Consider the following 27,536-nt stretch of genomic DNA (forward strand, 5'->3'; position numbering starts at 1 on the left):
TCCCATTCTAACTCAAGCCTCCAGCCAGTATGTGGTCTATTTTTACATCGTTCACGATTAAACTGCCATAACAGCATCTTAAAGGACCCTGAATAATAATTCAAAAATTCTCCACATGTGGTATGAAAAGATTAGACAAGTCTTAAGCAGGCAGGGACTTAAATCCTGCTGATAACACAGTGAAGAAATTATACTCCATACAGGCAGGGGAAGAAGCAGGGTTTAGCAAAAGGAAGATATAATCAGGGGACACAAACCTTTCTATAAATCAAGCTGGTCTATTCTGGGTGATTATTTCATAAACTGGATCTTGGGCTGCTGATCTCTTTGAATGATTATAAGAAAATGTATGCACTTTCAGAAAGAGTTGCTGGCTGATTTATATTTCAGATGTATTTCCTATCAGTGTTTATTCCCTGAGAATATGATTTTCATCATAGAATTGATATTTTCAAATAATATGGAAAACTTGAATTCAATTTGTTTAAAAGCAATGTAATTTTAGTGCACAATTACTACGTCATATTTGGAAAAACAGTGATAAAAGGAGCCACCAAGTGCATACCCAGATGAGAGCCATTTTCAAAGATAAGATCATCTTGCCAGAGAGAGAAATAAAGATTGAACCATGTCTCCTCTCTCCTAGCCTCTAAATTCTGTTATCCTAGCCAAAAAACAAAACCAGCCTTTGCACTTGCTCTACATAGAAAGATGAACTTATAAGAACTTGAGAGAGAGAGAGAGAGTTCTGAAGAAAGGGAAAATGGGAAGATATAAGGAAAGGAAGAGGGAAACAGAGAGGAAGACAGAGGGGAAGAGGGGAGGGGAGGGGCCAACAGGAAATGAACACTGGATCTCTAGAATGTTCCATCTCCCTCTGCAATTGGTGCATTATAGAGCTGGCTTGGAGAAAATGAACTGTTCCTTATGCTAGAAATATTTTTTAAAGCACCAAAATGGTATTTATGTTAACAATGGAAAATAAAATACACATGCAGTACCTATTAGTCATGATAACATAATTTACAATATTTGTCCTAAACTCTGTGATAAGACAGCAAGTGAGCTACATACTCTTTTTTTTAATGTTTGTGATGTTTATTTCTTTTTAAATCTTTTATTTATTTATTCTTTTAATTCATTTTAGAGAGAGGAGACAGAGAGAGAGAGAGAGAAACAGAACAGAGAAGGGAGGGAGGAACTTTTTGCTTCCATATGTGCCTTGACTAGGGAAGCCCGGGGTTTCGAACCAGCGACCTCAGCATTCCAGGTTGATGCTTTTACCCACTGCACCACCACAGGTCAGGCCTCCACAGTACTCTTAATCAAAACAAATTGAAGAAACTGGCTAACTGAACATGCAAAGGTATTCAGAATATACTGTTAGGCTGAGTTGTTTCCATCTACCTATTTACTCAGTGAGAGAAGAATCTTCCAATGGCAATTCTCAATGAAATAGAATCTGGTCACCATGAAAATGAGCAATGGCCTGTCAAGGAAGGGATTCTTTCTCCATATACAGAGGTATGCACAGAGGTGATTGAATAACACAATGCCACTATGGAAGGCCAACCTGTGGTTAGCATTCTCAGGCCTTTAATCACTTTCCTTAATGAAAAAAAAAAATGCAAGGCTCCTTCATGTGTCTAAAGCAGGAGTCTCCATTTTCCCTTTCTGGAGAAAAGATAACTTACATGAGACAACAATACCAATGATCCCCATATTTTATTCAGCCAGGCATGTAGTTTCTGTTTTGTGCCTTATCATTACTTAGGCTAATTTTTTTTTATTTATTCATTTTTAGAGAGGAGAGAGAGAGGAGAGAGAGAGACAGAGAGAGAGAAGGGGGGAGGAGCCGGAAGCATCAACTCCCATATGTGCCTTGACCAGGCAAGCCCAGGGTTTCAAACCAGCGACCTCAGCATTTCCAGGTCGACGCTTTATCCACTGCACCACCACAGGTCAGGCTACTTAGGCTAATTTTTAAGCAGGGCACATGCCCACAGAGGCCAGCACCTTGGGGGGTTCCCTGTATAGATTCTCACACTGTTTTCAGAATGAGGAGGGGTGGGTGATAGAAAAGGGGCCAAGGCAGCTGTCCTTGTAATACAACACTTATTTGAGGAGGCGGGCATACAAAAGTAATTAGATGCTATGCCTCAACCATCGCAGGTCATGGCCCCACAGCTAATCTGTGACTCTGCTGATAATATTTCATTTAACAACTTCTTACAAGTTTCCTTACTTTGGTTGTTTGTTATTGTAACATATTTAGAATATTTGGTTCCCAAGAAGCTTCTGATACCCATTAGTGCTGTTAGTTCATTACACACATATGCTTTTGAATGTGCCTCAGACAGCATGGGACAGTGTTAGGAACATAGTAGATGGTCACTGAATATACTTAGAATGATTTATGTAATTGTTTTTCTCTTATAAATTAAATATGATACAAATCATCACTGACTGGTATTTTTAATTAACCATATATACTAAAAATGGCAGAAAATATATCTTGAGTCATTTGTGGTGTGTGTGTGTGTGTGTATATGTGTGAAATAAGACATTATAATTAATCAGTGTCAAAATAGAAAATACTTTCTTGTCCTTTGCTTTGGAAAGTTGGCATAAAAAATGAATTAATAAAAACACTGGGGCCCTGGCCGGTTGGCTCAGTGGTAGAGCGTTGGCCTGGCGTGCGGAAGTCCCGGGTTCAATTCCCGGCCAGGGCACACAGGAGAAGCGCCCATCTGCTTCTCCACCCCTCCCCCTCTCCTTCCTCTCTGTCTCTCTCTTCCCCTCCCGCAGCCAAGGCTCCATTGGAGCAAAATGGCCCAGGCGCTGGGGGTGGCTCCATGGCCTGTGCTTCAGGTGCTAGAGTGGCTCTGGTCGCAACAGAGCGACGCCCCGGAGGGGCAGAGCATCACCCCCTGGTGGGCATGCCGGGTGGATCCCGGTCGGGTGCATGTGGGAGTCTGTCTGACTGCCTCCCCGTTTCTGGCTTCAGAAGAATACAAAAACAAAACAAAACAAAAAACACTGGTAATTGATTTCTGAAACTGAATACTTAGAAACACTGGCATTGATAGAAGGAAAAAAGAATGTGGCTGTGTTAGAAAGTGAGGCTGACTACCTAGGATTTTTATCAGAAATGTCATCATGGCCAGTCAGCCCTGAAAATTAAACTGAAACAATTCCAGGGACACCATTAGAATTAGGAAGTGAAGAATTCAGATTATCCATAGAAACTGGATCTTTTGAAAATGAAAATGCTTTTAAGTTTGTTTGTTTTTTTATTTGTTTTTGTATTTTCTTAAGTTGGAAACAGGGAGAGACAGTCAGACAGACTCCCACATGCACCCGACTGAGATCCACCCAGCAGCCCACCAGCAGGCGATGCTCTGCCCATCCGGGGCGTCGCTCTGTTGCAACCAGAGCCATTCTAGCACCTGAGGCAGAGGCCATAGAGCCATCCTCAGTGCCCGGGCCAACTTTGCTCCAATGGAGCCTTGGCTGCGGGAGGGGAAGAGAGAGACAGAGAGGAAGGGGTGGAGAAGCAGATGGGTGCTTCTCCTGTGTGCCCTGGCTGGAATCAAACCTGGGACTCCTGCACACCAGGCTGATGCTCTACCACTGAGCAACTGGCCAAGGCCGCTTTTAAGTTTTATCAATAAAAAAACAAACAAGATTTTTCCTCAGAAAATTTTTGTTGAGTTTTTAAACTGTCAGTCTGTATACAACATGGCATATACCATTTTTGAAATTGTATATTTTGACCTGTTCTTATTCAACTTTATATATTAAAAATAGCAAACATTTATAAAAGTTATTGATTCTCTCTCTATAATCTATGAAGAGTAAGCCCATAAAGAAATTGATGACTCAAATAGCATGTTAACATCGATTCTGTGAAGTGGAAATTGATATTACCTAGTGATTTAGAGTCAAATCAGCCTCAAAACAAAACATTCCTAAGAACAGAAACGTGGATGGGAGCCAGCTTCACCAGTACCTGACCAGAGAGGCTGCAGGAGGCCCCACACTCAGAACGGTCATGTGTGCAGCGTGGCTTCATGTCTCGCTGTAGTTTTGGGGTCCTGCAAATTATTTAGCTGGTCCTTCATGGGAAACTACATTTCTTAAAGATTGTCTGAAACCTGTACATTATTGCGCCTTTTTTTGTGTGTGACACAGAGAGAGAGACAGAGAGAGAAAGACATAGAGAAAGGGACAGACAGGAACAGACAGACAGGAAGGGAGAGAGATGAGAAACATCAATATTCATTGCAGCATCTTAGTCGTTCATTGATCGCTTTCTCATATGTGCCCTGACCGGGGGCTACAGCAAAGCAAGTAACCCCTTGCTCAATTCAGCGACCTTGGGTTCAAGCCAGCGGCCTCTGGGCTTAAGACAGCGACCATGAGGTCATGTCTATAATCCCACACTTGAGCTAGTGACCCTGTGCTCAAGCTGGATGAGCCCGCGATCAAGCCAATGACCTCTGGGTTTTGAACCTAGATCTTCTGTGTCCCTGTCCAATGCTCTATACTATACCATCGCCTGGTCAGGCCCATTATTGTATGTTTAAGATACTACCTGAGGTTTTATTTCTGTGAGGCACATATTTCTAATCTAAGATTTATACCACTAGCCCACTCCCCCAACCCCAGTTTATTATCACCTTGACATTGCAGCCTTCCCCAAGTGGAAGAAAGAGAGAGCTGTTGCCAAGTGAAGACCCACAGTCTGATGACAGACCCTCCCACTATCTCTTCTTCAACAATTTTTTTAAAATTTGAAATAAAATAATGCTGGCAAACTGCTCATCAGTAATCAGTCTTTTCAAATAGCATTAGAAGCTAGATAGAAACCCAAATTTTAGAAGATACAGAAGTATTTTTCAAAGGCACAGTTTGGGGGCTGTTACTTTATAAAGGCAGAAATCACTGAATAATAACGTGGTCAGAGAACATTCAGCTGCTTTACCCTGTGATCATGGAGCTTAACGCAGTGATTTAAGTTAGAGGCCAGGACGATTATACAGTAGAGATTATCTCTTTACATTTCTTGAGGCAGGACTTCCTTTCAGAAGTTCTCTGAGGGCATTTGGTGCACATCTAATTTTTTTACTAAGTTCTTGTGTTTAGAAGTCCCATGCCATTATTCTTTTACCTTTGATGTATTTATAGACAAACTTGGAAAATCAGAAAAAAACAGTGAAGGAGGCTAAGACCCGATGTTAACGATGCAGAATTGGCATGTAGTAAGTCAATCACCAACTAAGGCAGTAAATATGTAGACTGCATGGGTGGCTTAGGCCTTGAGAGTTATCAATTTACCATTACGGAGATATGGCCTAAGTGGGTAGGCCATTTTGTTGAAAAGTTATCTTTTTTTTTTTTCTGAAGCTGGAAATGGGGAGACAGACAGACTACCGCATGCGCCCGACTGGGATCCACCCGGCATGCCCACCAGGGGCAACACTCTGCCCACCAGGGGGCGATGCTCTGCCCCTCTGGGGTGTCGCTCTGCCGCTACCAGAGCCACTCTAGCGCCTGGGGCAGAGGCCAAGGAGCCATCCCCAGCGCCCGGGCCATCTTTGCTCCAATGGAGCCTTGGCTGCGGGAGGGGAAGAGAGAGACAGAGAGGAAGGAGGAGGTGGGGGTGGAGAAGCAAATGGCGCTTCTCCTGTGTGCCCTGGCCAGGAATCGAACCCGGGTCCCCTGCACGCCAGGCCGACACTCTACCGCTGAGCCAACCGGCCAGGGCTGAAAAGTTATCTTACTTTTAAAAATTCTCAAGTTAACTTGCTTCAGAAACATTCCTTTCACTTTCTCAAACAACTTCTATGAAAGGATTCAAAGATGTTGCCGGCAAGAATAAACACCTGGTAAAAAGCTGGCCTTCCCTTGCCATACTCACACTCAGGCTGAGTGGCCACTTTGACGGGTTGCGAACTTTCCCCGGGCCCCCACGTGTTGTAGGCCACAACGCGGAAGGTGTACATGGCTTCTGGCTTCAGGTTTCCCACGGTCAGCTGAAGGGACCCAGGCTGGGATGTGTTCAGTGCTCGTTCCCTGGGGAATCAAAGGAGCGGGGAATGATTATTCCAACGTCAATACTTTTCGCCTCAACCTTATTTAATGTGCAAGCGTAGCAAGATGGAGAAAAGGTTGCTTCCTCATTTAATGTTGACTTTGGACATAATTCAAGACCTCTGAGACTCACTATAGGAAATAAACTGATTGGAGAGCCAAAAAACAAATATTGCAGGGTAACTGGGGAGTTCAAATTTGTGCCATTTCCATGAAACTCACAAAGTGAAATCTTTTCCCTTGACACTTTACCATTCAGAATTCAAAACTCGTGACAGGAGCTGTTAAAAGAAGAAGAAACATCTCAAACATAGACAGGCAGATGCATTTCATAAAACTCCAGCTAATGACAGAGATCAAAGTTTAAATTATTCTACAAATCGGTCTTTGTCAGTATTGCCAACAAATGCACTTCTGCATTTTCTTTCATTGTACAAAAGGAAAAGGCAGATGCTATGTGTTGTGTGCAGAGCATGAGCTCTCATGGTTACATGAGGAGTGATCAATAAAAGGATATAGATCCCCTCTCTGCAGAAACAACAAAATAGTCTCCTTGCCTTGTTCTCCAAGTCCCATCTACAAGAGTCCAATTCACCTCATAATTAAAAACTTCCTCAGTGGTTCTAAACAAGTGTGAATCAACCTGCTGATCATGGTGGGATTTATATTACTTATTATTGGTTATAGTAGTCAGCGTTATTTTCTCCATATTGCTAATAAATTATAATATGCACTCTGGGTGGTTACCAGGGGCTAGGGGGAGGGAGGAATGGGAAGTTAGTATTGATGAGTACAAAGTTTCAGGTGGGAAAGATGAAAAGTTCTGAAGACAGAGAGTGGTTAATAATTGTACAAAGAGGTGAATATGCTTAAAGTCACAGCACTCTATACTTAAAATTACTGAAGCTGTAAACATTGTCATGTATATTTTGCCTCAAAAACAAAAAACACCCTGTATGAATCTGGATACAGCCCCAAGATTCAGGCATTTCTTCAGGAGTGCTGTGTTCGATTGCTACAGGATGAACTGTGACACAGTGGGGGAGGCGTCTGGGTGGGGTGCAATGGTCAGTTAGGGTAAAAACCATCAGTTAATGCTTCCATGGGCCACATGTCCACTGCTCTCTTCTATCAGACTAAGATGCTTTAAAATAATAAGCTGCTTTTTAAAAGAAAACCTTCATATTGTCAGATTGCATGCCTTGTGGATTATTGCATTTTACTAATTTTCTTTTAGTAGAAGAAATTTGATATCCATTGCCTATATAGCCCTTTTATATGGAGAGGATGGTTTTATGATCATTCTTTTACAGATGCAAAAGATTTAGAGAAATTTCATTTCCTTGCAAAGGACTCACATTTAATGGATATCACAGATGGAAGGAAGGAAGGAAGGAAGGAAGGAAGGAAGGAAGGAAGGAAGGAAGGAAGGAAGGAAGGAAGGAAGGAAGGAAGGAAGGAAAGGAAAGGAAAGGAAAGAAAAGAAAAGGAAAGAAGGAAAGAAGGAAAAGAAAGGAAAGGAAAGGAAAGGAAAGGAAAGGAAAGGAAAGGAAAGGAAAGGAAAGGAAAGGAAAGGAAAGGAAAGGAAAGGAAAGGAAAGGAAAGGAAAGGAAAGGAAAGGAAAGGAAAGGAAAGGAAAGGAAAGGAGGGAGGGAGGAAGGAAAGAAGGAAGGAAGGAAGGAAGGAAGGAAGGAAGGAAGGAAGGAAGGAAGGAAGGAAGGAAGGAAGGAGAGAGAGAGAGAGAGAGAGAAAGAAAGAAAGAAAGAAAGAAAGAAAGAAAGAAAGAAAGAAAGAAAGAAAGAAAGAAAGAAAGAAAGAGAGAAAGTCCATCTGGGGCTTCATCTTCTAAGTCCAGTATTAATCTCATTCAACAATAGTGGTAAAAGGACGGGCCTATTTGGATCATGCGCACTTTGGGTAGAGAGCATGAGACTCTAATAGGGAAGAAGGCACTCTGGGCATTCAGTAACCATCGTGAGGATGAATTTGTCTGTGATCTTTTGTGAATCATTTCCTGTCTTTCCCAGACCGGCAAACAACATAGTTGTTATTGAAACTCAGATGTGCATATCGAACTTCGTAGGTATTTATTTATAACTGCTAAATAATTTAGATGAAATAGCTGTGTTCTTGGACATACTGGTATAACACTTTGAATAAGCATTTTTCAAAAGAAAAAAAGAGGCAAGAAAAATTTGGGCATACCCAAGCAAAAATATCCAAAATCATATAATGAAAATATCACTCACAGATAAAAGGGGATCCTGGACTTAATTACAATAAAGGGAGTTTCAGGTTCCCACAATCTCCATGAGCCTCCAAGAAAGTACCCCAAATTAGTAATAGTCATAGGAAAAGATATATTCATTGATCTGGACAACTGATATTTTCTCAATGTTATATAAAATGTGAACAAAGCCTTTAGAAAATACTCCTTTGGTAGTGACCTGTAAAGATACAACATAAGCAAATTCAATGTGCTTTCTCTGCAAACATGGCTTCAGAGACAACTCTCCAGCCCCTCGTCTGACTACATGCTTGTACTGCCCTAGACTGGCCACTAGTTTCTTCAATATAGGCTCTTCCTGGATTTCAATAATGATTGAACAGTTTATGTGTCACTTTTTTTCAGAAATCTGCTTATCACATGAAAGTGGGGTAGCAGCACAGTGTCATGTAGACTGTAGAATGCATTCAGGATTTTTAATCTGGGTTGTTGTTTTGTCGTTCTCACTAACTTATCTGAGCCCCACTCCTTGACTGCAAACTCATGCCATAAAAATGTTTACCTTATTGAGTGTCTAAAGAACTAAATGCAAACCATATGAAACTGTAGGCATGATGTCAATGGAAGTTAGTGCTGTTCTGTTTATTGTTACAATAAAATACCACCACAACCTCAGAGAAAATAAACGCCCTTGATTCCAAGAAAATAACTTTTCCACAAAGTGTTCATATGCAGGAGTATGAGGAAAGACATTCATAAGAGGTACATCATTTAAAAAAAAAAAAGGAAAATAAACAGATTTAATTGAGCTATGTGCTTGCCTACATTAAAAAAATTCTGTCAGATAAATTCTGCTTGCAGAGATAAGTTAAAAAAAAACAAATAAATAAATATAGGTCATCACTAGAGGTATTGAACAGGTTCCAATGATAAAAATAGTAATATTTTTAAAAGGTAGAGGTTTTATTGACAGCAACTGAGGAGGAGGAGGTTGTCCCCTGAGTTCCACAATAATGTTGGACAGTCCTGTCATAGCTGATGTCTGTGCCAGTGTCCAGGTTTGTCGCCAGGCTGCTCTGATGTTTCCTCAGGTCTTACTAGAGGGACGTCAAGCTGCTGATGTGACACAGATGCATTCTGGGAAATGCCATTTCCCATGACATGGCCCTTTACAGATTTGTGCAGTTCCAAGCCCCAGAAATCCGCAGTAGGTTTCCGATCACCTCTTTTAATAGATGAAAACAAAACACTGCAAATCATTTCCAAACAAGTAAGCAAAATCTGAGCTTGGAAAGGTAGTTTCTTACTCTGCATTTCACTGATCCCACAGTAGACCAATGACAGCCACCTATGCTTCTCTATAAATAGGCAGATAAGCACACTTGGTTCTGAAGAAAAGAGAATAGAAGTTTAAGAATTTGCTCAATTATCGTATTGGGGTGTTCTGCCTGCCACTGTCACTGTACCGCCCACTCCCAGTCTGGCTGCCTCAAAGTGAGGTTCTCTCCTATGGCTCTGAAGATATAATGACCCTTCAAATCTGCAGAGCCCAGAGTCATGGTCTCTGGTAGCAGATATACTGTGAGACAAAACTTCATTACTGCACTCTTCCCCCTCCCCGATTCTGAGTTAGTAGTATGGGGTTCAGGCAAGTTCAAGATAAATTGACTGAAGTAAAGGTAGTCTTCCACCTGAGCTTTCTAGAATCCATTCACATTAAATTCATTCACTGAACGTCAACATAGAACATAAGTACACAAGTTCATCTCCTGTTGGCTGAAAAAGCTGTAGGCAGCTTGCTCCCTGCAACCTGTATCCCGGGACTGAGAAGAGTTCACTTACAAGCATTTCTGTCTCATCCATTCTAGTGTTCAGTGCTCTGGGTTACATGGTTGAGATGTCTTACTGCAATGTTCCAAAAGCACATGCTTTGACCCAATAACAATAACATTGCTGTTTCTCTGAGCTCAGTCTGGATGTCCTGTTCATTTTAAGTCACCAAGTGAAACATGGTGACAGAGAATGTAAACTTGCATAAATTGCTTTGAGACCTAACTTTGGCTAGGCTCTAGTCTCCTATGGCTGGAACTGGCCCCTGCTCTGCTTTGTACTTACAACACATAGCATTATAATAATAGCTTTCCCTGGTTCTTTGTCATTAGTTTTTCCAGTTCTATCTTCAGCTGACAGATACTCTCTTCCAATAATCTGTGAATTCCATGACCCAAACCTTGAGCGGGCTGTCATTCTATAGCTAATGTAATCTCAACTCCTTGGGACAAGATCCAAAGACCTTCAGGATGTGGGCTAAACCTTTCCCCACTCATCTGCAAGAAGTCACCGCTCCTTACAACACTGTAACACATTTTTGCTTCTCTGTCTTTTGTCATTCTGTCTTTCGTTTTGTTTGATTTGATTAGCTTCAAGTTACCTCTCCTGACTCCAGTTCCTTTTTGGTTCAGCAAAAGCTTGTTCATTCTTCAAATCCAATTCAAGTGACATCTTGTCTGTAGGTTCCTATCATTATGTCCTCTGACTCCAGCAGCATTAAATGATCTCTCTTCTGTGCTTTTGCTGTCCTTTGTTTATACATCTACCATAGAACATACCGCATTGTATTAATAGATACGTCTGTCTCGTTGGCTCAGTTGAGAATGGATTTAGAAGAGAAGCCATATCCCATTCATATTTTATTGATATTCAGCTTAGATACCCACTTGGTATAAAGAATGGCTACGTTGCTGGTGTTTACAGTCTTTTAAATAAGTGCCATAAATATGTGAGAAAATTTTAATAAAATAATGGCATAGCATCTCCACATAGTGTGACCTCATAAATGTTCACAGAGCTGGAATGCAGCCATCTTTCATCCCAGTTCAGCTGGGGGCTTTTGGTATGCCATGTCACCTTCCTGTGTCTCATTTCCATTGTATGAAAACTGAGGGAGTAGGATCTATTCAAAGAAGTGTTTCTAATTGACTATTCTTTATTGGGAATAGAAAATCACTTGTGTATGTGTGTTTTGTTTGTTTGTTTTGCTTTTAGCTGAATTGAGCGCTTCCTTCCATATTTACATTTCAGAAGTAAACAGGGATTAAAGACTAAGCGTGTTACTGTTTCTTAGTGGATCATTTGTAACAACATATCTCTAGTATACATATTAAGTAAACACATGTTGTCTTGCTTAAGTCTAAGTGTACCAAGTGTTAACATTTAGTTGCAGCTGTGAGGTGAGCAGGCAAAAGCTGGCCTGATGTATCAAACACCTAATTAGTAGCTTCAAGGGACAAAAGTTATATCAATGTTCTTTTGTAAAGAAGGAACTATGCTATTTTTAATGGAAAGGTTTTTTAACGTTTTTATTCACTTCGCTTTCATTTTGATTTCCTTAGTGAGAAGAATGGTGCCGTGATGAGAAGATCTCCTTACAGCCCAGAGGCTTAGACTTCGGAAGCGGTTCTACCTTGAAGAGAAGGCAGGTTCAGAGGGTCACTGCCAGACAATGGAGTGGGGCATGGAGAGCAACTTCTTGTTTCCACTGCAGTTTGGTTAAATACGCTGCTTCTTCTAAGCAGGGTCTGAGAAACAGGCTTTTAAAATTTTTGTTTTAATATAATCTGTCTCAGCATCTAGCAAACATCTGAGACTAGTTACATAACAAATAGCCACTGCAACAGCAAGTGAAAAACTCTTTCATGGAAAAGAACATTTTTGGTTTAAAATGGCTTATTTTGTTTGGTTTCAGGCAATTCCCCCATTATAAATAAGATGCAGCTCTGGGTCTTCTCCTAGTTCTGTCTTTTTTTGGGGGGGGGGTGCACCTCTTATCTTTCTCTAGCTGCATTTATCACCTATAGCGTGACAAATTCCTGATCTATTTATCCGACTTAAACGTCTCCTCTGATTCCAGTTTTCTATTTTCAAGGTCCTGCTTGACATACTCCCTTGAATATTGTCAAGATATGTGAAGCCAGCGTGTCTGAAACAGAATTTACGCCCCTGATGCCTAACCCTGGACCTTTCCCAGCATCCTTACTTATCTCACTCAGCAAATTGCCCACCATCTACCCATTTTAAATAAGCCAGAGACCTAGAATCTGTCTTTGATAACCTCCTTTCACTCACCAGTAATGTCTCATTCATCACCTGGTCCTGTCAATGTTGCTTCCTAAATACCTCTGGAATGTCAGCACAGCCCCATCTCCACGGATACACCCTTAATCTGACCCAGCAACATCTCTTGCCTAGACGTTCACAACAGCCTGCTCTATGGCTTCCTGGCATCCACCGGCTGACCTCTGAGCTAACTTCCACCCTACAGCCACCATCATCTTTTCAAAGTACAAATCTGATGCATAGATATCACACACGTGTTTAACTTCTCTTACAGAACCATGTTCCTTTCCTTGAGAACTCTTTCTTTTTTTTTAAGATTTTATTAATTTTAGAGAGGAGAGAGAGAGAGAGAGAGAGAGGGAGAGAGAGAGAGAGAGTTGTGGGGGAGGAGCAGGAAGCATCAACTCCCATTTGTGCCTTGACCAGGCAAGCCCAGGGTTTCAAACTGGCGACCTCAGTGTTTCAGGTCGATGCTTTATCCACTGCGCCACCACAGGTCAGGCTTCTCAAGAATTCTTCAACTTGGTGTGTAGTTATATCTTCATCGGTAAACAAAGCATCCCAATACTCTTAAATTGCTTCCAAAGAGACTGTTGGCTATTTTATTGTTTCAATTGCAGTGCTCAATATAGTCCATTCACAAGTGAATCAAGGGTCATTCATTTATATGTGGCATTTAGAGGTGGCATGTTTTAAAATAGCTATTAAATCCATTGGAAGAATTCACTCATTCTGTGATCTAAGAAGAGTCTGAGGTAGAAAGGACAGGGTCTGACATTTCACCGAGAAGCAGAGGGAGAGAGGGCTAACCCAGCCAAGCTTTAAACTGAGGCCAGAATGTGGAGCTTTGGATCCTGAGTCACACAACATATTCCCTTCAAGGATAACAAGCGTCATCAGCTGCACAGTCCTCAGCTTTGAAGAGCAGGAGGAGAATATGCAAACACCGTGTTGGAAATCTAATACAAAAGGAATTCTCACATGAATCCTCTATGCCCATTGTGGAAAACAGCGATGTAATCCCGCGCAGTGAGCAGAGGTTTCCTGAGCAGCACAGAACAAGGGAAAGCATACAGCGCTGCACTTTGAAAGACCTCGTGCAACCTTTGTTCTGCCACAAAGGCAGCGTGTGACCTTGAGCAGGTCAGGGGCTATCTGGGAGCCTTTCCTGCTTCATTTGCAAAATGAAGGTCCCAGTCACTTCTCAGGGTTACCGTGAGGATTAAACTGAATGATGCTCGTGAGAGGGCTTTTACTTCTCTCATCTGCACTCCTCGGTACCTTGTATATGCCTCTTCTAGGCATATACACCTTTTACTTTCTATGATACAGTGAGGAGATCACTGAACTAGAAACCTTGCATTTAAGTTCTGCTTTTAATATTTACAAGTTGGGTAGCTCTTTGGGCAGAATCTTTTAGACTTTCTAAACAGACCAAGGCACACTCATCTGTAATATGGAAATGATCATCTTGCTCTAGCTGAGGAGCAAATGGGCTACAGTTTGTGAAGGTGATAAAGTCATTTTTTTTCTTTAGGAATGGGAGAATATCTGTATTTCATCAACTTCTGTTTCCAACCTACACAATGATTTGCACATGTTACTAGCTAACAAGAATCGAGTGCTTTTGGTGCACCTGGCAATGGGCGTGTGTTTTAGGTACTTTTTCTTAACCTTGTTTAATGCCCATCACAACCTAGCATGTCGAGTACTATCATTATATCTCAGGTGAGGAAAGCAGGCACCAGAAACTGGCCCAAGGCCCCACAGCTAGTAAAATTCTGGACCAAGATTGTCACTCGTGCAATTAATTCCATACCACATAGCCTTAACCTTTCAGCTATACTGTACCATACTCCATAAGTACTTTAGATTACTGTAACTAAATGGAGGTATGATGTTCTATACATACATTAAAAAAGTTTGCTACTGTAATTTTATATGGTAAATAAATGATGCAAATCAACATAGTCATTCAGTCAGAAAATTGTCAGAAATAACCCTATAGAAGAAATCTATGTCCTAATTCTAAAAATATCAAGAAAGCTTGGTTATTTTCTAGGTTAACCAATTAGGGGGATGCTTCTCTGGTGAATGAGGACACCTGATTTGGAGTCAGGCCTACATTAAATCCTGAGTCTACCACTTCTTAGCTGGATCACAGAGGTGTAACCTTTATGCCTCATCTGGATAATGCTTTGCTTTGAGGACAAGATAATGTATGTAAGGTGCTCAGTCTGGTATCTGGCATAGTAAGTGCTCAGTGAGTGCCTGCTCCCATCATCCATGCTCACTCTGTGGGCTCAGGCATGTGACATACCTTCCCCTGGGCATCAGTCTCTAAGTGCTTAAGTAGGATTTAAGGAAGTTATACTATGATTCAAAAAATTCCTTTCAAGTCTAATGATTTTTAGGTGCTAAGATAGTTAGATATGTCTGAGGGATCTGTGTCTCCATGATTTCTGGCTTTCAGGTTCTAGAATTTATGCTGCTCTCTGACTTACAGATGAAGGCACTTAAGCAGCTGAACAGAAAATGTTTACTGTGGCACTTGCATTACTGACACCATTACAGTCAGACAGATTAATGATAATCTAAACTAGAGTGATTTGCCTGACAAAGTCATTGCTAATCTGAGGCAAATGTTCAATTCACTACCTTTCGGAAAGCTATTGTGTTAAGGAGCTAAATAAACCTATATGAGCAAACAAGCATCACAGCTAACAGCTCAGAAACAGATGGCATCTACTCACTCTGGTCAAGAGATAGAGAACAAAAAATGAACCCAGATGTTGCAATCAAATTTCAAAAACAACTTCTCCCGCCTCAATTAAAAAAAGTAAGTTCTATTGAACCACAATCAGCTTATTCAACCCTCCTTAGTAACATTATTTAATTTATTGGTTAAGAAAAAATAATCTATTGAGAATACCACATCTGCTTCTCTGCCACCTTATTGTTTTCAGCTTTGATCAGTAAAGGTCTGCAGAAGTTACAGTACCAGACACTTGGGTATGGAATCATAAATAAGATCTAGTCTCAAATATCAGGAAGGGAGACACACAGCACTCAAACACAAAGCCAGACAAAGGCAGCAAATGCTACAACAGTGATGTAATCAGGATAAAAGGGAAGGATAAAGAAGAGATTGATGACTACAGACCTGGAGGACCTTGGAAAGTTTCACATAATAATTGACATTTCAGCTAGGGCTTCAAGTCCACAAGTATTTTGTGGGGGTTTACTACGGGTTTGGTATTCCTGAAAGTGCTGCAGCTCGGGGACAAAGGACATAAAAATATCGCTCTGGCCCTGGCCTGGTAGCTCATCCCAATTTGCCAAGGCTGTGAGTTTGATCCTTTACAATCCAATACACTTTAAAAATGTTTTATAAAATCCTTGTCAACATGAAGGTTATCTTCTGGTGGTGAGAAAGGGGAACAACAAGTAGAAGGTAATAAAACTGTGGAGAAAAATAAGAACAAAAGTAAAGGATGCTGGCAGCAGGATAGCCCTCCGAAGAGAAGTGTCATTTGGCAGAGACATAGTGAAGTTAGAGAATGATCTGTGTAGGCAAGGAACAGTCTAGGCCAGGCATGGACAACATACGGCCTGCAGGCTGGTAATGAGTTTATGCTGCCCGCGATTAAATTTTTAATATTCTCTGCACGATGCACTGTGGAAATGAAATTAAGTGGTACTTTTAAATCGTTATACATAAACTACGATATCTAACCATTGTACAACAATGAAAGTTAAAATCTCATCTACTCGGAATTGAAAGCATCTTTGATTATTGGAAATCGAGATATTTAAGAAGATGGTGACACGCGGAAAAGAATTCCGCGTGTGACTAATCTAGGGTTAACTTCCAATAATTGGTCGAATGAATTCGTGATACTTCTTTATTTTTAAAAAAAAATCCATTATAAAGATTTACAACTTTTGTACTCATCTGTGCAATTTTTATAAGCAATTGAATAATGGAAAATATGGAAATTTAAAAACACTTGCCAAGGAATATTTAGTAATCTTCAGCTCAACTTATATTTGTGAACAAACTTTTTCTTTCATGAATCTAAATAAAAGTACAAGAGCAAGATTGAATGATTTACATTTGGAGGCTGTGTGAAGAATAGTTACTACAAGTATAGAGCCTGATATTAAAAAAATAATAGGCGATGCAAAGTGCCTTAACAGTCACATTAGCTTTTTTGTTAATTTGTTGTACTAAATTACTTATATTTATTCATAAACAAATTACATAATAAAATTTTGTTTACTTAAACGAATTGTATTTGTATTTAACATTTTTTAATTTTAATATTTTGTCTGGCCCATGAAAAAAGTTTTCTTTCTAATCTGGCCCAGGGGGCAAAAACTGTTGGCCACGCCTGTTCTAGGCAGACTGAAGGGCAAGTGCAAAGGTGTTGAGGGAGGAGAAAGCTTTGTATATTTAGGAAACCCAAGGAAGTGACAGAAACTGGAGAGGAGGGAGCAAATAGGGGAATAGTAAGAATAGTAGGTGAAGAAGCTAAAAGGAGACAAGGGACCAGCTCAGGAAGAATCTGTGTGCTGTATCTGAGTAAGAGAGGGAGAATTAGTGGAGGGTTTTGAAGAGGAAGAATGACACCACCTAATATACATTTTAAAAAATTACTCCCGCTGCTATGCTGAGAATAGACTTGGGAAGCTATTGTACAGTTCACATAAAACTTAACAGTAGTCAAAGGGCAAAAGAAATGGGTATGATTCAGTATACATTTTGTTTTCATTTATTTATTCAATTTTTATTTTTATTATGAAAAATTTAAGCAACATAAAATTAAAAGATAATAGGATGAACCACTTTATTCCCATCACTCAGATCAAAATAACCAGGCTTTTAGTATCATGTTGCAGCAAATATCAAATACCATATCATTTCATGGGTTCAGGATATATATTATATATTTAGACAGTACTCCCAAGACTTGTTGGTGGATTTGATATAGGGTGTGAGAAAGAGAGAGATTAAGGATTTCATCGAGGATTCTGGCCTGATTTATAAAAAATACTTCCGTTTCACTGAGATGGAGGAACCTCTAGAATGATAAAATATTTGATGGAGGGGTTTGGGTTGAAGGAAAAACAGTATTTTGTTTTGTTTATCAGTTTTAGATGCGTGTGGACAAAGTTAAAAAAAATCAAGTAGGAATTTGGATGCATGATTCAGGTAAAGGGTCAGGACCAGAGATATAAATTTGGAAGATGTTAACAAATTGACAGAACCTGTCCCAAACAGGATGAGAGACTTCTCCAGGTCCCGAGTCCTAGGATAATCCCGTGTTCACAGGTGAGGGAGGCTGGGAATAAAAAGCAAAAGAGCCTACAAATGAGTGGCCAGAGCAATTTGGGGTAGGACAGGAGACTGTGTATAATGGAAAGCAGGGAAGAATGAGTTTCCTGAGCAGGAAAGTAATCAAACGTGACATAATCTGCTGACTAGTGGAGTAACATGAGGACCAGAAATTGACTCTTGGGATTAGCAACACAGAAGTCACTGATGACCCTTGACAACAAGAGTTACAGTGAAATACTAGGGACAGAGTAACAATTGAAATATGAGTTAAGTCATTGGAATGAGGTTAGGCAACTCAAGAAATGTTGCCATAAAAGAAAAACAGAGAATGGAGTTACAGAGGAGGGAGAAATGGGATGGAGGGAGAATCCATTGAGTTGGAAAATACAATTGCACACTGGTATACTGATGGACATGATCAACCAGAGTGAGAAAAATTGATGATGAGGGGAAAGAATAGCTGATGCTTTGTTCTTTGTTTGTGAGAAAACAGGGGATCGACTGAATGAGTGGAGGCTTGGTCTTAGTCAGGAGCCTCAGCAGTTCTTTCATAGAAATTTGAGAAAAGACAGATATGCTTAACAACACACTCGAGTTGATATATTTTCCGGGAACCTAGAAGCAATGTCAACTAAGAATAAGGAAAAGTGGGAAGGTATTGGAGATTTGAGAAGAGAGGAAAAGGCATGAAATATCATTAGGAGTATGGGTGAGACAGGCTGACTGATATATGTAATATAATCTCTGACAGCATGAAGGGCAACTATAGATGAATCATTATGGATTTAAAGACTAGTCAGCACAGTTTTATATTTTATTCTAGTTATATTTATCCACAAGAGTAAAAGTAAAGAATAGGTAGAAAATTACATTTACTTGAGTTGGTCTTTGCGAAGAAATATAAAATGAGAGTAGTGAGCAAAAACAGTGGTATATGTTTACAATGATCGGTCATAGAACTTCAGCTGTTTAGCTTCTTTTGTTTTGTTTTTTACTTGGTCAACAGAATAGAAGACACTAACATTAACAAAAAAAAAAAAAAAAAAAAAGGAAAGTATATTTAAGGAGGAACAGTGAGTATGATATTTTTGGCAAGCTGAATTTAACGTGCCTCCAGGAAATTCTTATAGATACATGAAGACAACCAGACAAGAATTATTACCTTCAATTTTCACAACTGTATACACTGAGACTAGAAGAACGTATTAGACTTATTAAAAGGTCACAGAGTTAAATCACTGAGTTAAATAGTTGCAGAGATAAGACTAAGACAAATGCCTGCTTCTTCATGGAAATGAATCTCAGGGCATACAGGCTATCTGAGTATGTATATTTCTTTCCTTTCGTGTTAAAGTCAGGTCAAACAAACAAACAAAAAAGGAAACTTTAAGAAGGATATACTTGAACATTGATGTGAACTAGAAAAAAAGTATTTGAGACACAGCATGAGAGAAGTTGTACTATTCTATCCGATTATCACACTGTAGCATTTTTAAATACGTCTCTGGCCACTCAACCATTACTGTCCCTTTCAAATCCTGAGGGGTTCCTAAAGATGATCATGTGCTTAAAGCACTCACAAATTTGAGTGACTACGGCCTCATTTATTCCAGCTTCTCCCCACGTGCTGTCTATTGGCACTTCAGTAGGCACTGCAGGACCTGTGACAACCACCCATCCATTCTTCTCCAGAAGAATGAACGATGCTAGCCAGGGCTGAGCTTGGCCCTGGGAACACTGGGGCCCACCAGGCCACTTGCCATTTCTCTCTGCCCCTCTCTCCCTTTCTTTCTCCCTCTCCTTCTCTACTTCCCCATGCCACCCCCCCTCCCACTTATTCCATATATGTAGATGCACTAAACAAGTTGCATTTCTTTTGGCTGTTAATACTTTACAAAAAGTGAATGTAATCCTTATCTAAAGATGAAAGAAGAAGCTGTCATATCCCAGAACCCCCAGCATACTAGTGGGTATCCTGTTAAACTGGTTATATATCTGAGGAGGTTTAATACAGATGAAAAGATGTGGAACTCGGAACTCGGCCAAGTCAACAAACACTCGATCAAGACTTTAGTCACCCTATAAGAATCCTAGCCAGAGTGGTTCTTTCATGCTACGTCTATCAATATACGGCAGAATTCTGTTCTCTGTTTATCACATTGATGATCAAGAAAGAAAGAAAGGAAAAAAAACACCCTGATATATATTCACATGCTTGATTCTTTTCAAGGAAATTTTCTATGAATGATTTGATTTCATAAACAATTCTGCTTTATACAACCACACAGGCAAAGGAGACATAAAAATCCCCATTTAGTAATGAGTGAAGGATACCAAGTAGATGCCACATGGTCCTTGCCCAAGACCTTGTGCCACTAGCTCCCCACAGTTCACATCTGAAGAGACAGAGGATTAGGCTGAATTTAACTGGAAGCACCTACCTGTTGTCCCCTTCTCTGGAGAAAAAGACTGTGTAGGTTTGAATGTTCCCTTTTGCTTCTGCAGGTGGGCGCCAGCTGAGACGAATAAACCGACTGGAAACCAAGACAGGGACCACATCTCTGGGAGCAGAAGGGAGGACATTGGAGCTCGGGATAGCTAAGGAGAAAGCAGAGGAGGCTGTCAGAGGTGTTGGTGCCACAGGTGGGCAAAGGGCAGGGAGCAAAGCAGCCCCATCAGCAAACATAGAATGGCACATTCACATAGATGCTAAATGAATGAAGCAAAACAAGGAAAAGCAAAAACAGCAAATAGAAGCAAAGGTATAATAGGATATTTTGGAGTTTATAAAAAAGTGGCTAATGAATAGCATAGATCAGTGTTTTTCAACCGCCAGCCGGTGGACTAACGCCAGTCCACCAGAAATTTCTTGCTGGTCCATGAGAGTGAATCATCCTGATGTTGTATGAAGATTATAGACTCAATGATCTTAGTTAAATTCCCATATGCTCAGGGTGATTTCTGCTTTAGTGGTCCCTGAAATAACTCTCCTAGTTTCGCCAGTCCCCGAGTGTAAGTCACACTGGCATAGATGATTCTACTGCATATTTTCCCAGTTTCTATTACTCAGGAGATCGATGACAATAGGAATAAATGTCCTATTTAGGCATGAACCAGGGGAACGTAACCATGGACTTACATGTATTGATAAATGCCTCAGGAAACTGAGTAGTTATTACAAAATCTTATAGTACTCAGAGCCTGTTTACACTGTTTTCAATATAATTTGAAGGAGCTTTCTTATTCATTTTCTAAACCACAAAAAATTTAAAGAAGCAAATTAAAATTGATGGAAGCTAACCAAAAGTAGAAACAGTTCTCATGGACTACCTGCTAGTGAAGCCAATGACAGAACCCAATTCTGGAAGACATCAAGATATGCAATTGTACCTTGCTTGTAGAGTATCATTATATTTCTAGCAAAATTGTTATTTACAGGAATAACTCAATCATCTGCCATTGCAAAACTGGCTTTACAAACATTTGGGGGGCATTTCTAAACGGTAACAGAAGTTTTCTATTAAATGTGTGTGCATAAATGGTGGGATCTTGATAACATTATATGAAGTGAAATAAGTAAATCAGAAAAAACCAGGAACTGCATTATTCCATACATAGGTGGGACATAAAAGTGAGGCTAAGAGACATTGATAAGAGTGTGGTGGTTACGGGGGGAGGAGGGAGAGGGAGAGGGAAAGGGGGAGGGGGAGGGGCACAAAGAAAACTAGATAGAAGGTGACAGAGGACAATCTGACTTTGGGTGATGGGTATGCAACATAATTGAACGACAAGATAACCTGGACATGTTATCTTTGAATATATGTATCCTGATTTATTGATGTCGCCCCATTAAAAAAATAAAATTATAAAAAAAAATGTGTGTGCGTGGATTCATAATTCATCTTTGCTAGATAGCTCTGTTTTCTTCTTAAGTATTCAAGTCCCCAAGTCTAGGGAACATGTATTTCATCTAGACAGATGATTTCTAGCCTCGAATCACAAGAATCCGTTTGCCTACATTTAATCTGCAAACTGGTTTTTGTAAGCCATTTTTTCCAGTTCTTATGAAAGGTGGTCTCCTTTCTTGCATTCACTCTCTCATTGGTCCAGCTGCTGCCAGCTAAACTCCTGTTAGCCAGAAAGTCCTTTTGGGGGGAGGGGACTATCCTATTTACCAGCGGTTCCAGTCACATTATCAATTTCTAATACATACCAGTTATACAAAGAAAGAGGTTTTAAAGGACTTCAGAAAGCTTTCAAAGTTATTTCTGGTTTTGTAGATTCTTAGCCGATTTCTTTATAGATAAGAATTTCCCCTGGCTTCCTTGATCAGCACAGTATTTGAAATAAATGGAAGACTGTCAACAAGGTAGTGAACCTTTTGTGGGAGAGTGGTGAGGGGAGGGTGAAAGACTGATGACTGGACATGTAACATTCCTCTCCAAAGTATAGGCGAGATCAAAGCTCCTGACTAAAACCTTTACTTGCCTACACCATAGGCAGCTCCAACTAGCACACTGAAGTGAATTTATCCTCTCCCCCATCCCCACTGCCTGTTTCTCCTCCAGAGCTACATTATTTGGTTGTGTCTATACTGTTCTCTCAACTCGACAGCCCAGAAACCCCAACTGTGTCCCCTATTTCTGACTCTCTCTCACTAACCCCTTCTAGGGTTCTCCCTGCTGGGTAGACGGGAAATCAACTCGACTTGATCTCCATGGTCACACATATTCACGCTATCATTCTCTCACCAGAAACATCACACTCTCTTCCAGCTCCTCTGCTTCCCCTTCCACTCAGCCTGTCCCGTCCGGAGTGTTCTCTGTAGAGGATCCAGGAGAAGCTTGTAAAAAGACCCCTCTGGTCATATCACTGCTCTTGACTAACCTCTAGGTCTACCCTTCACCTGGGGGAACTACCACACTTCTCAATCTGCCTGCTGGCCTGGCTCCTGTTTGTCACTTTTCTTGGTTTGGCTTCCTCCGCAAAGAGGGGTGTTAGAAAAGGATTTATGTGCAAATGCATTGACTGGAACGTGATCCCAGGAAACACCAGTGGGGAATCGGAAAGTGAGACAGCAGGGAGTCTAGGCTACAAACTGTGAACGATCTGGCAGTTGTCAGGGAGGGAAAGTGAAGGGCAAGGCGCTGAGTCAGTGCAGCAGGAGCCCCTGCGTGCTCCATCCGGGGGAAGCAAGTACCGTGGTCCTCTGTTCATGGAGGGTGATTCCAGGGGTGCTAACCTTCCTTTGTAACAGGTCAGCGTGTTCCTGTTACCCCAAAGTACCACCTTTGGGCAGAGGCTAGCAGGTGTTCACAGGGAGCAGCATTCATTGGCTCCACTCATTCAGCAGCTATTCCCAGAGCATCTGTCCCGTGTCAGCCCTCTCAGACACAGAGGCGAGTGGCGGACAGCAGACAGGGCCACTGTCCTCTGCAGTTCGCACAGAGGCACGTGGCACTCTAGCAGACTCGGCACCTGAGCCACGAGCATTCCCAGAGGCCAGGACACGGGCCGTCCCCACTCCGAGGGGCCCATCTCTTCACTGACCTCCCACCTTCCTCCTGACATCGGTGCTTTCCTTTGGCAAGACTGAAGCAAAGTAATTACAAAATATGTGTCTAACAGACACGAGTTAATATCTGTAATATAAAAGGAATGTCTGAAGATCAACAAAATAAAGAAGGATCTTTTTTTAAAAGAGGGTTCAACCTGACAAAAGAAATGTGCATTAAAACAAAGTCTAAAAATGCTTTTCTGAATAAAGCCTATTAAAAAAATACATCAGGGTAGCAAGACGTTAGAGGATGTTGGTCCTGGAGCTGCTTCCTGTCTGCCCTCAGCTGAGCTTGTAAGAGCACAGCCCTTTCAGAAGCCCATTTGGCAACATTCTCAAAGTGAAATCTATTCAGAGCATTTGACCAAACATTCCTATGTGTACAAGTTAAAAAAAATAACAAATATCCGCTAAGCAATGCACCAGTGTAAAATCATAACACATTTTCTGAAAATGTAACATGTATACATTTTATCAGTTTCAAGAAAATAGGATTTTTACTGCACTTTCTTTTCTTTCTTTCTTTTTTTTACAAAAGATTTTTTTTTTTTTTTTAAACACAAAAGGTGATCCATGATGACACTGAAAAATCTTTGGAGAATTTTCAAAAAGTTAGAAAATAAATTGTAAGAGAACAGGAGTGAAATTTTCAAGTCCCTTTCTGCCCAAAGCACCTCATTTATAGAGGGTATCACTTTGAACGTGAGCTGGGTTGTCCACCCCCTCGGGGGCTGCCCCAGAGAGCAAGGGGCGTCCTCACACTGAAGTCCTTCCCTCCAGGCTCTGGAGTGTCTCTCACAGAGCTGGTCTGCAACCACATGGCCCAGATAAAGCTCAACAGAATTAATCACGGACTCTTTACTTCAATTTAAACAATCATCCTATGAAAAGGACGGGACACATTTTTAACAAAGGAATGGCTTCTCACTTTATATAGGGAAATTAATTTTGTTCTTACTAATCCTCCCTGCTTTCTCTCAACAGTAACTTGTCTTCACAGAAGGTCTCAATAAGGAACCAATCAGGACTTCCTTTCTTTGCTCTTGGAGGCCTAATCTCCAGTCTGGCCCTAATCTGTCTGCCCCATTACTGTTGCCATGGTTACAGCTTCTTTATCTGTTGTCATGGAGAAGAAGAGGCAAATTTGCCAGACTATAACAGTCTTTTTATTTTTTTAAGAACTTCTATTTAAAACATTGTATTATAGCAAAATCCAGAAAAGTAGGTGATTTCTGAAAAAAATATAAATGCAAATAATAGATAAGTTTTGAAACTAAAAACTAACACAACATTTTAATGATGCCATTGCAATAGTTTTGTTAACAATTACATTATTGGGTTAATTTTCTATAAAGCCACATTCTCTCCAGATACTAGAGACATTTTCTTTTTCTGTCAGATTTTTACTGTACAGTGTTTCTGGACATTAATTTTCCTCTGTGTTTTTTTAACAGTGCCCAGCCTACTCTCCTATGAGGCATATAAAGGATGATAAAATGTATTTGTAAAATCACAAAAATATTTAATTTGCATTAAATATCAAACACGCAATAGATGTATTTTTACCCTGTCATTCTCTGTCTTAACTAAAATACTATAAATGTAGACACCAGATCAACTAGATGCTTTATTTGCTGTATCTCCCTATTATCTTGAAGGTTTAATTAAAATAAAATATAAATTAATTAAAATAAAATATAAACATCAGTGAAATAATAGGAACATCTAATTGTTCTAAGAGCAAACATCTGTTTATTTTCCTTTGGGGATGTTTTTCTTGTTGGTGTTCCCTTGTCATCAAACTCTAGCTTTTAATGTAGTAGAGATGCAGATATAATTAAAACTATAGTTAAAGTTTTTATAATTTAAAAAGTAATTTTACTACCTTACCAAAAATAAGCTTGGCTGTATTGGGTTGAAAAATAACAAATGATAATATCTCTTTATAAAGATTTATGTTATGTTCAAAATTCAAAGAATCATGGCTTTTGAGCTGATGTATTAAGGACCTTAGTAAAAGTAAAAATTTTTTTCATTTTTAATTTTTAAAAAATAGTGATTTGAAACTATACTTCATTTAAAATCAATATGAGATAGATGTCAATAAACTCTTCAATATCTCATTGAATCATAATCTTAAAGAATCTATTGAATTAGTATCTAACAAGCTCATAATGTTATGCTTGAACAATTATTTATTTATTTATTTATTTAGTTAGTTAGTTCTTTTTCCAGGTGAGAGGAGGGGAGGTAGACTCCCACATGCACCCTGACCAGATTCACCTGGCAACTTCCATCGAAGGCCGATGCTCTGCCCATCTGGGACCCTGCTTTCAACAGAGCTATTTTTATTGCCTGAGGCAGAGGCTCCACAGAGTCATCCTCATTGCCCAGGGCCAATGCACTCCAACTAATTGAGCCATGGCTGCAGGAGGACAAATAGGGGAAGGGGTGGAGAAGCAAATGGTCGCTTCTGTGTGCCCTGACCAGGAATCAAACCTGAGATATCTACACGCTGGGCTGATGCTCTACCACTGAGCCAACAGACTAGGGTTGAATTATTTATTTTTAAACCATGTATTTTGCCCTGAGAGAATAGAGAACTAAATTGTTAGACAATTGTAAATTTTGAGACAGTCTATTACTTATAAACGAGTTTCATTCTAAATTTTTGGTAGGGTAGTTGTTTAGAAACCCACTTTTACACTAAGCTATTTCTATGTTGCTACTAGAAACCTATTTAATGCATCATTTTCTAAATCATCATAATACTCATGCTATGAAATTGAATTAAATGGGTATAAATTTTCTTTGGTAAAATAAATTTATGTATTCAATCATGAATCCATTCAATATTTGTGGAGGGGTTATTACATGCAAGGCACTGTGAGACACTCTATTTTAATCTGTTTCCAAATTCTGAGGAAAGAGCTAGCTCTTAGAATTCTTCCTGCCCCTGCGTTGCCCTCAAGGACCTATGTCCTCCCACCTCCAACATTGCTCCTCCATTCCAGCTCTGCTTCCCCAGCTGTCTTGAGCTGGGTAGCCTGAGAAAAATCCCATTGAAGGTCTCTGGAGGTGGCGAGCTGGGCTTGATGAGTTCCAAAGGCTTTCGTTGCAGACCTGTTTCCTTGCTCCTGTTCAGCTCTCCACACTGAACTCGCTGAGTCCCATGAAGACCTCATACTTTCACCTCTGTTACACCAACTGCTGCAACCTGAGCTGGAGCTCCAACCACACTGCTGCCCTCGCCTTCAGATCTCAGTTTAGCTGTCACCTTCCTGATCCCCACCCGGCTTAGGTCCTCCATTCTCCCTCCATTCCAGGCTTTCACAGGACCAAGGTAAGTGTCCCCTCAGGATACTTACTGTCTTGCATTGCAATATTCTAGTCACTTTGGGGTACCCTGTACCAAATTATATTTCCTCATGTATAAGACATACCTTAATTTTGGGGCCTCACAAATTTGAAAAAAATATGTATTACTTAAAGTTATTGAACTCATTTTATTCATCATAAAATTCATACAACTTCTCATCACTGTCAAACCTCCTATCCATTAGCTTGTCCTCATCTGTGTCTGATGACGAATCAGGTCTCAACAATGAGCGCAAAACAAGGGCGAAAAAGCGGAAAATGCAAAGAAAAAATGTATAACTACGGTATAAGATGCTCCCAGTTTTTAGACCCTAAATTTTTCAGAAAAGGGTGTGTCTCATACATGGGGATATACGGTATACGTTCTGTAAAAGGAGAAACCAAGTCTAATCCGTTGACTACCCTCACCCCTAAACCTAGCACACTGTATTTAGTCACATCCCAGGCAGCCAATGCATTCTTGCAGTGTTAGCAAGATGAAAGCCTTCGCAAGTTTGTGAATTATAATGATTAGATGTGGACTAGAAAATTCCCTGTCAGTACTCTCTGAAATGGGTATTTGAGAATATGTATGGGGAAGGGCCTGAGCTATTATTGCAAGCTGGTTGTGCTAATAATTACTACTCTGATAATAAATTACATGTGAATTTCAAATCTAAACTCAGAGGAAAGTTCCAAGGAGGAGTGTAGGTATGGGGTGTGAATATTTCATTTTTGATCAAATGAAGAAGGGAAAATGTCCTGGAAATCCAACCATGCACTAACTAAACAATGTCAAAGCTGTGTTTAGATGGGAATAGTTCCTGAGAGAAATGATGCTT

General features: G+C 40.2%; 1 protein-coding gene across 1 annotated transcript in view; it reads right to left on the reverse strand.

Moving 5' to 3' along the window:
- The window catches only part of DCC (DCC netrin 1 receptor), a 1,139,534-nt gene that overhangs the window by 329,678 nt on the left and 782,320 nt on the right, over positions 1 to 27,536 (reverse strand). Inside the window, exons 8-9 of the mRNA XM_066352289.1 lie at positions 20,222 to 20,378; positions 5,924 to 6,078 (exon numbers count right to left, since the gene is read on the reverse strand). Coding sequence (XP_066208386.1) covers positions 5,924 to 6,078; positions 20,222 to 20,378 — 312 coding nt within the window. The remainder of the gene's footprint in view (positions 1 to 5,923; positions 6,079 to 20,221; positions 20,379 to 27,536) is intronic.

This window comes from Saccopteryx leptura, chromosome 11 (assembly GCF_036850995.1).
Source record: "Saccopteryx leptura isolate mSacLep1 chromosome 11, mSacLep1_pri_phased_curated, whole genome shotgun sequence".
NCBI classification, from domain to species: Eukaryota; Metazoa; Chordata; class Mammalia; order Chiroptera; family Emballonuridae; genus Saccopteryx; species Saccopteryx leptura.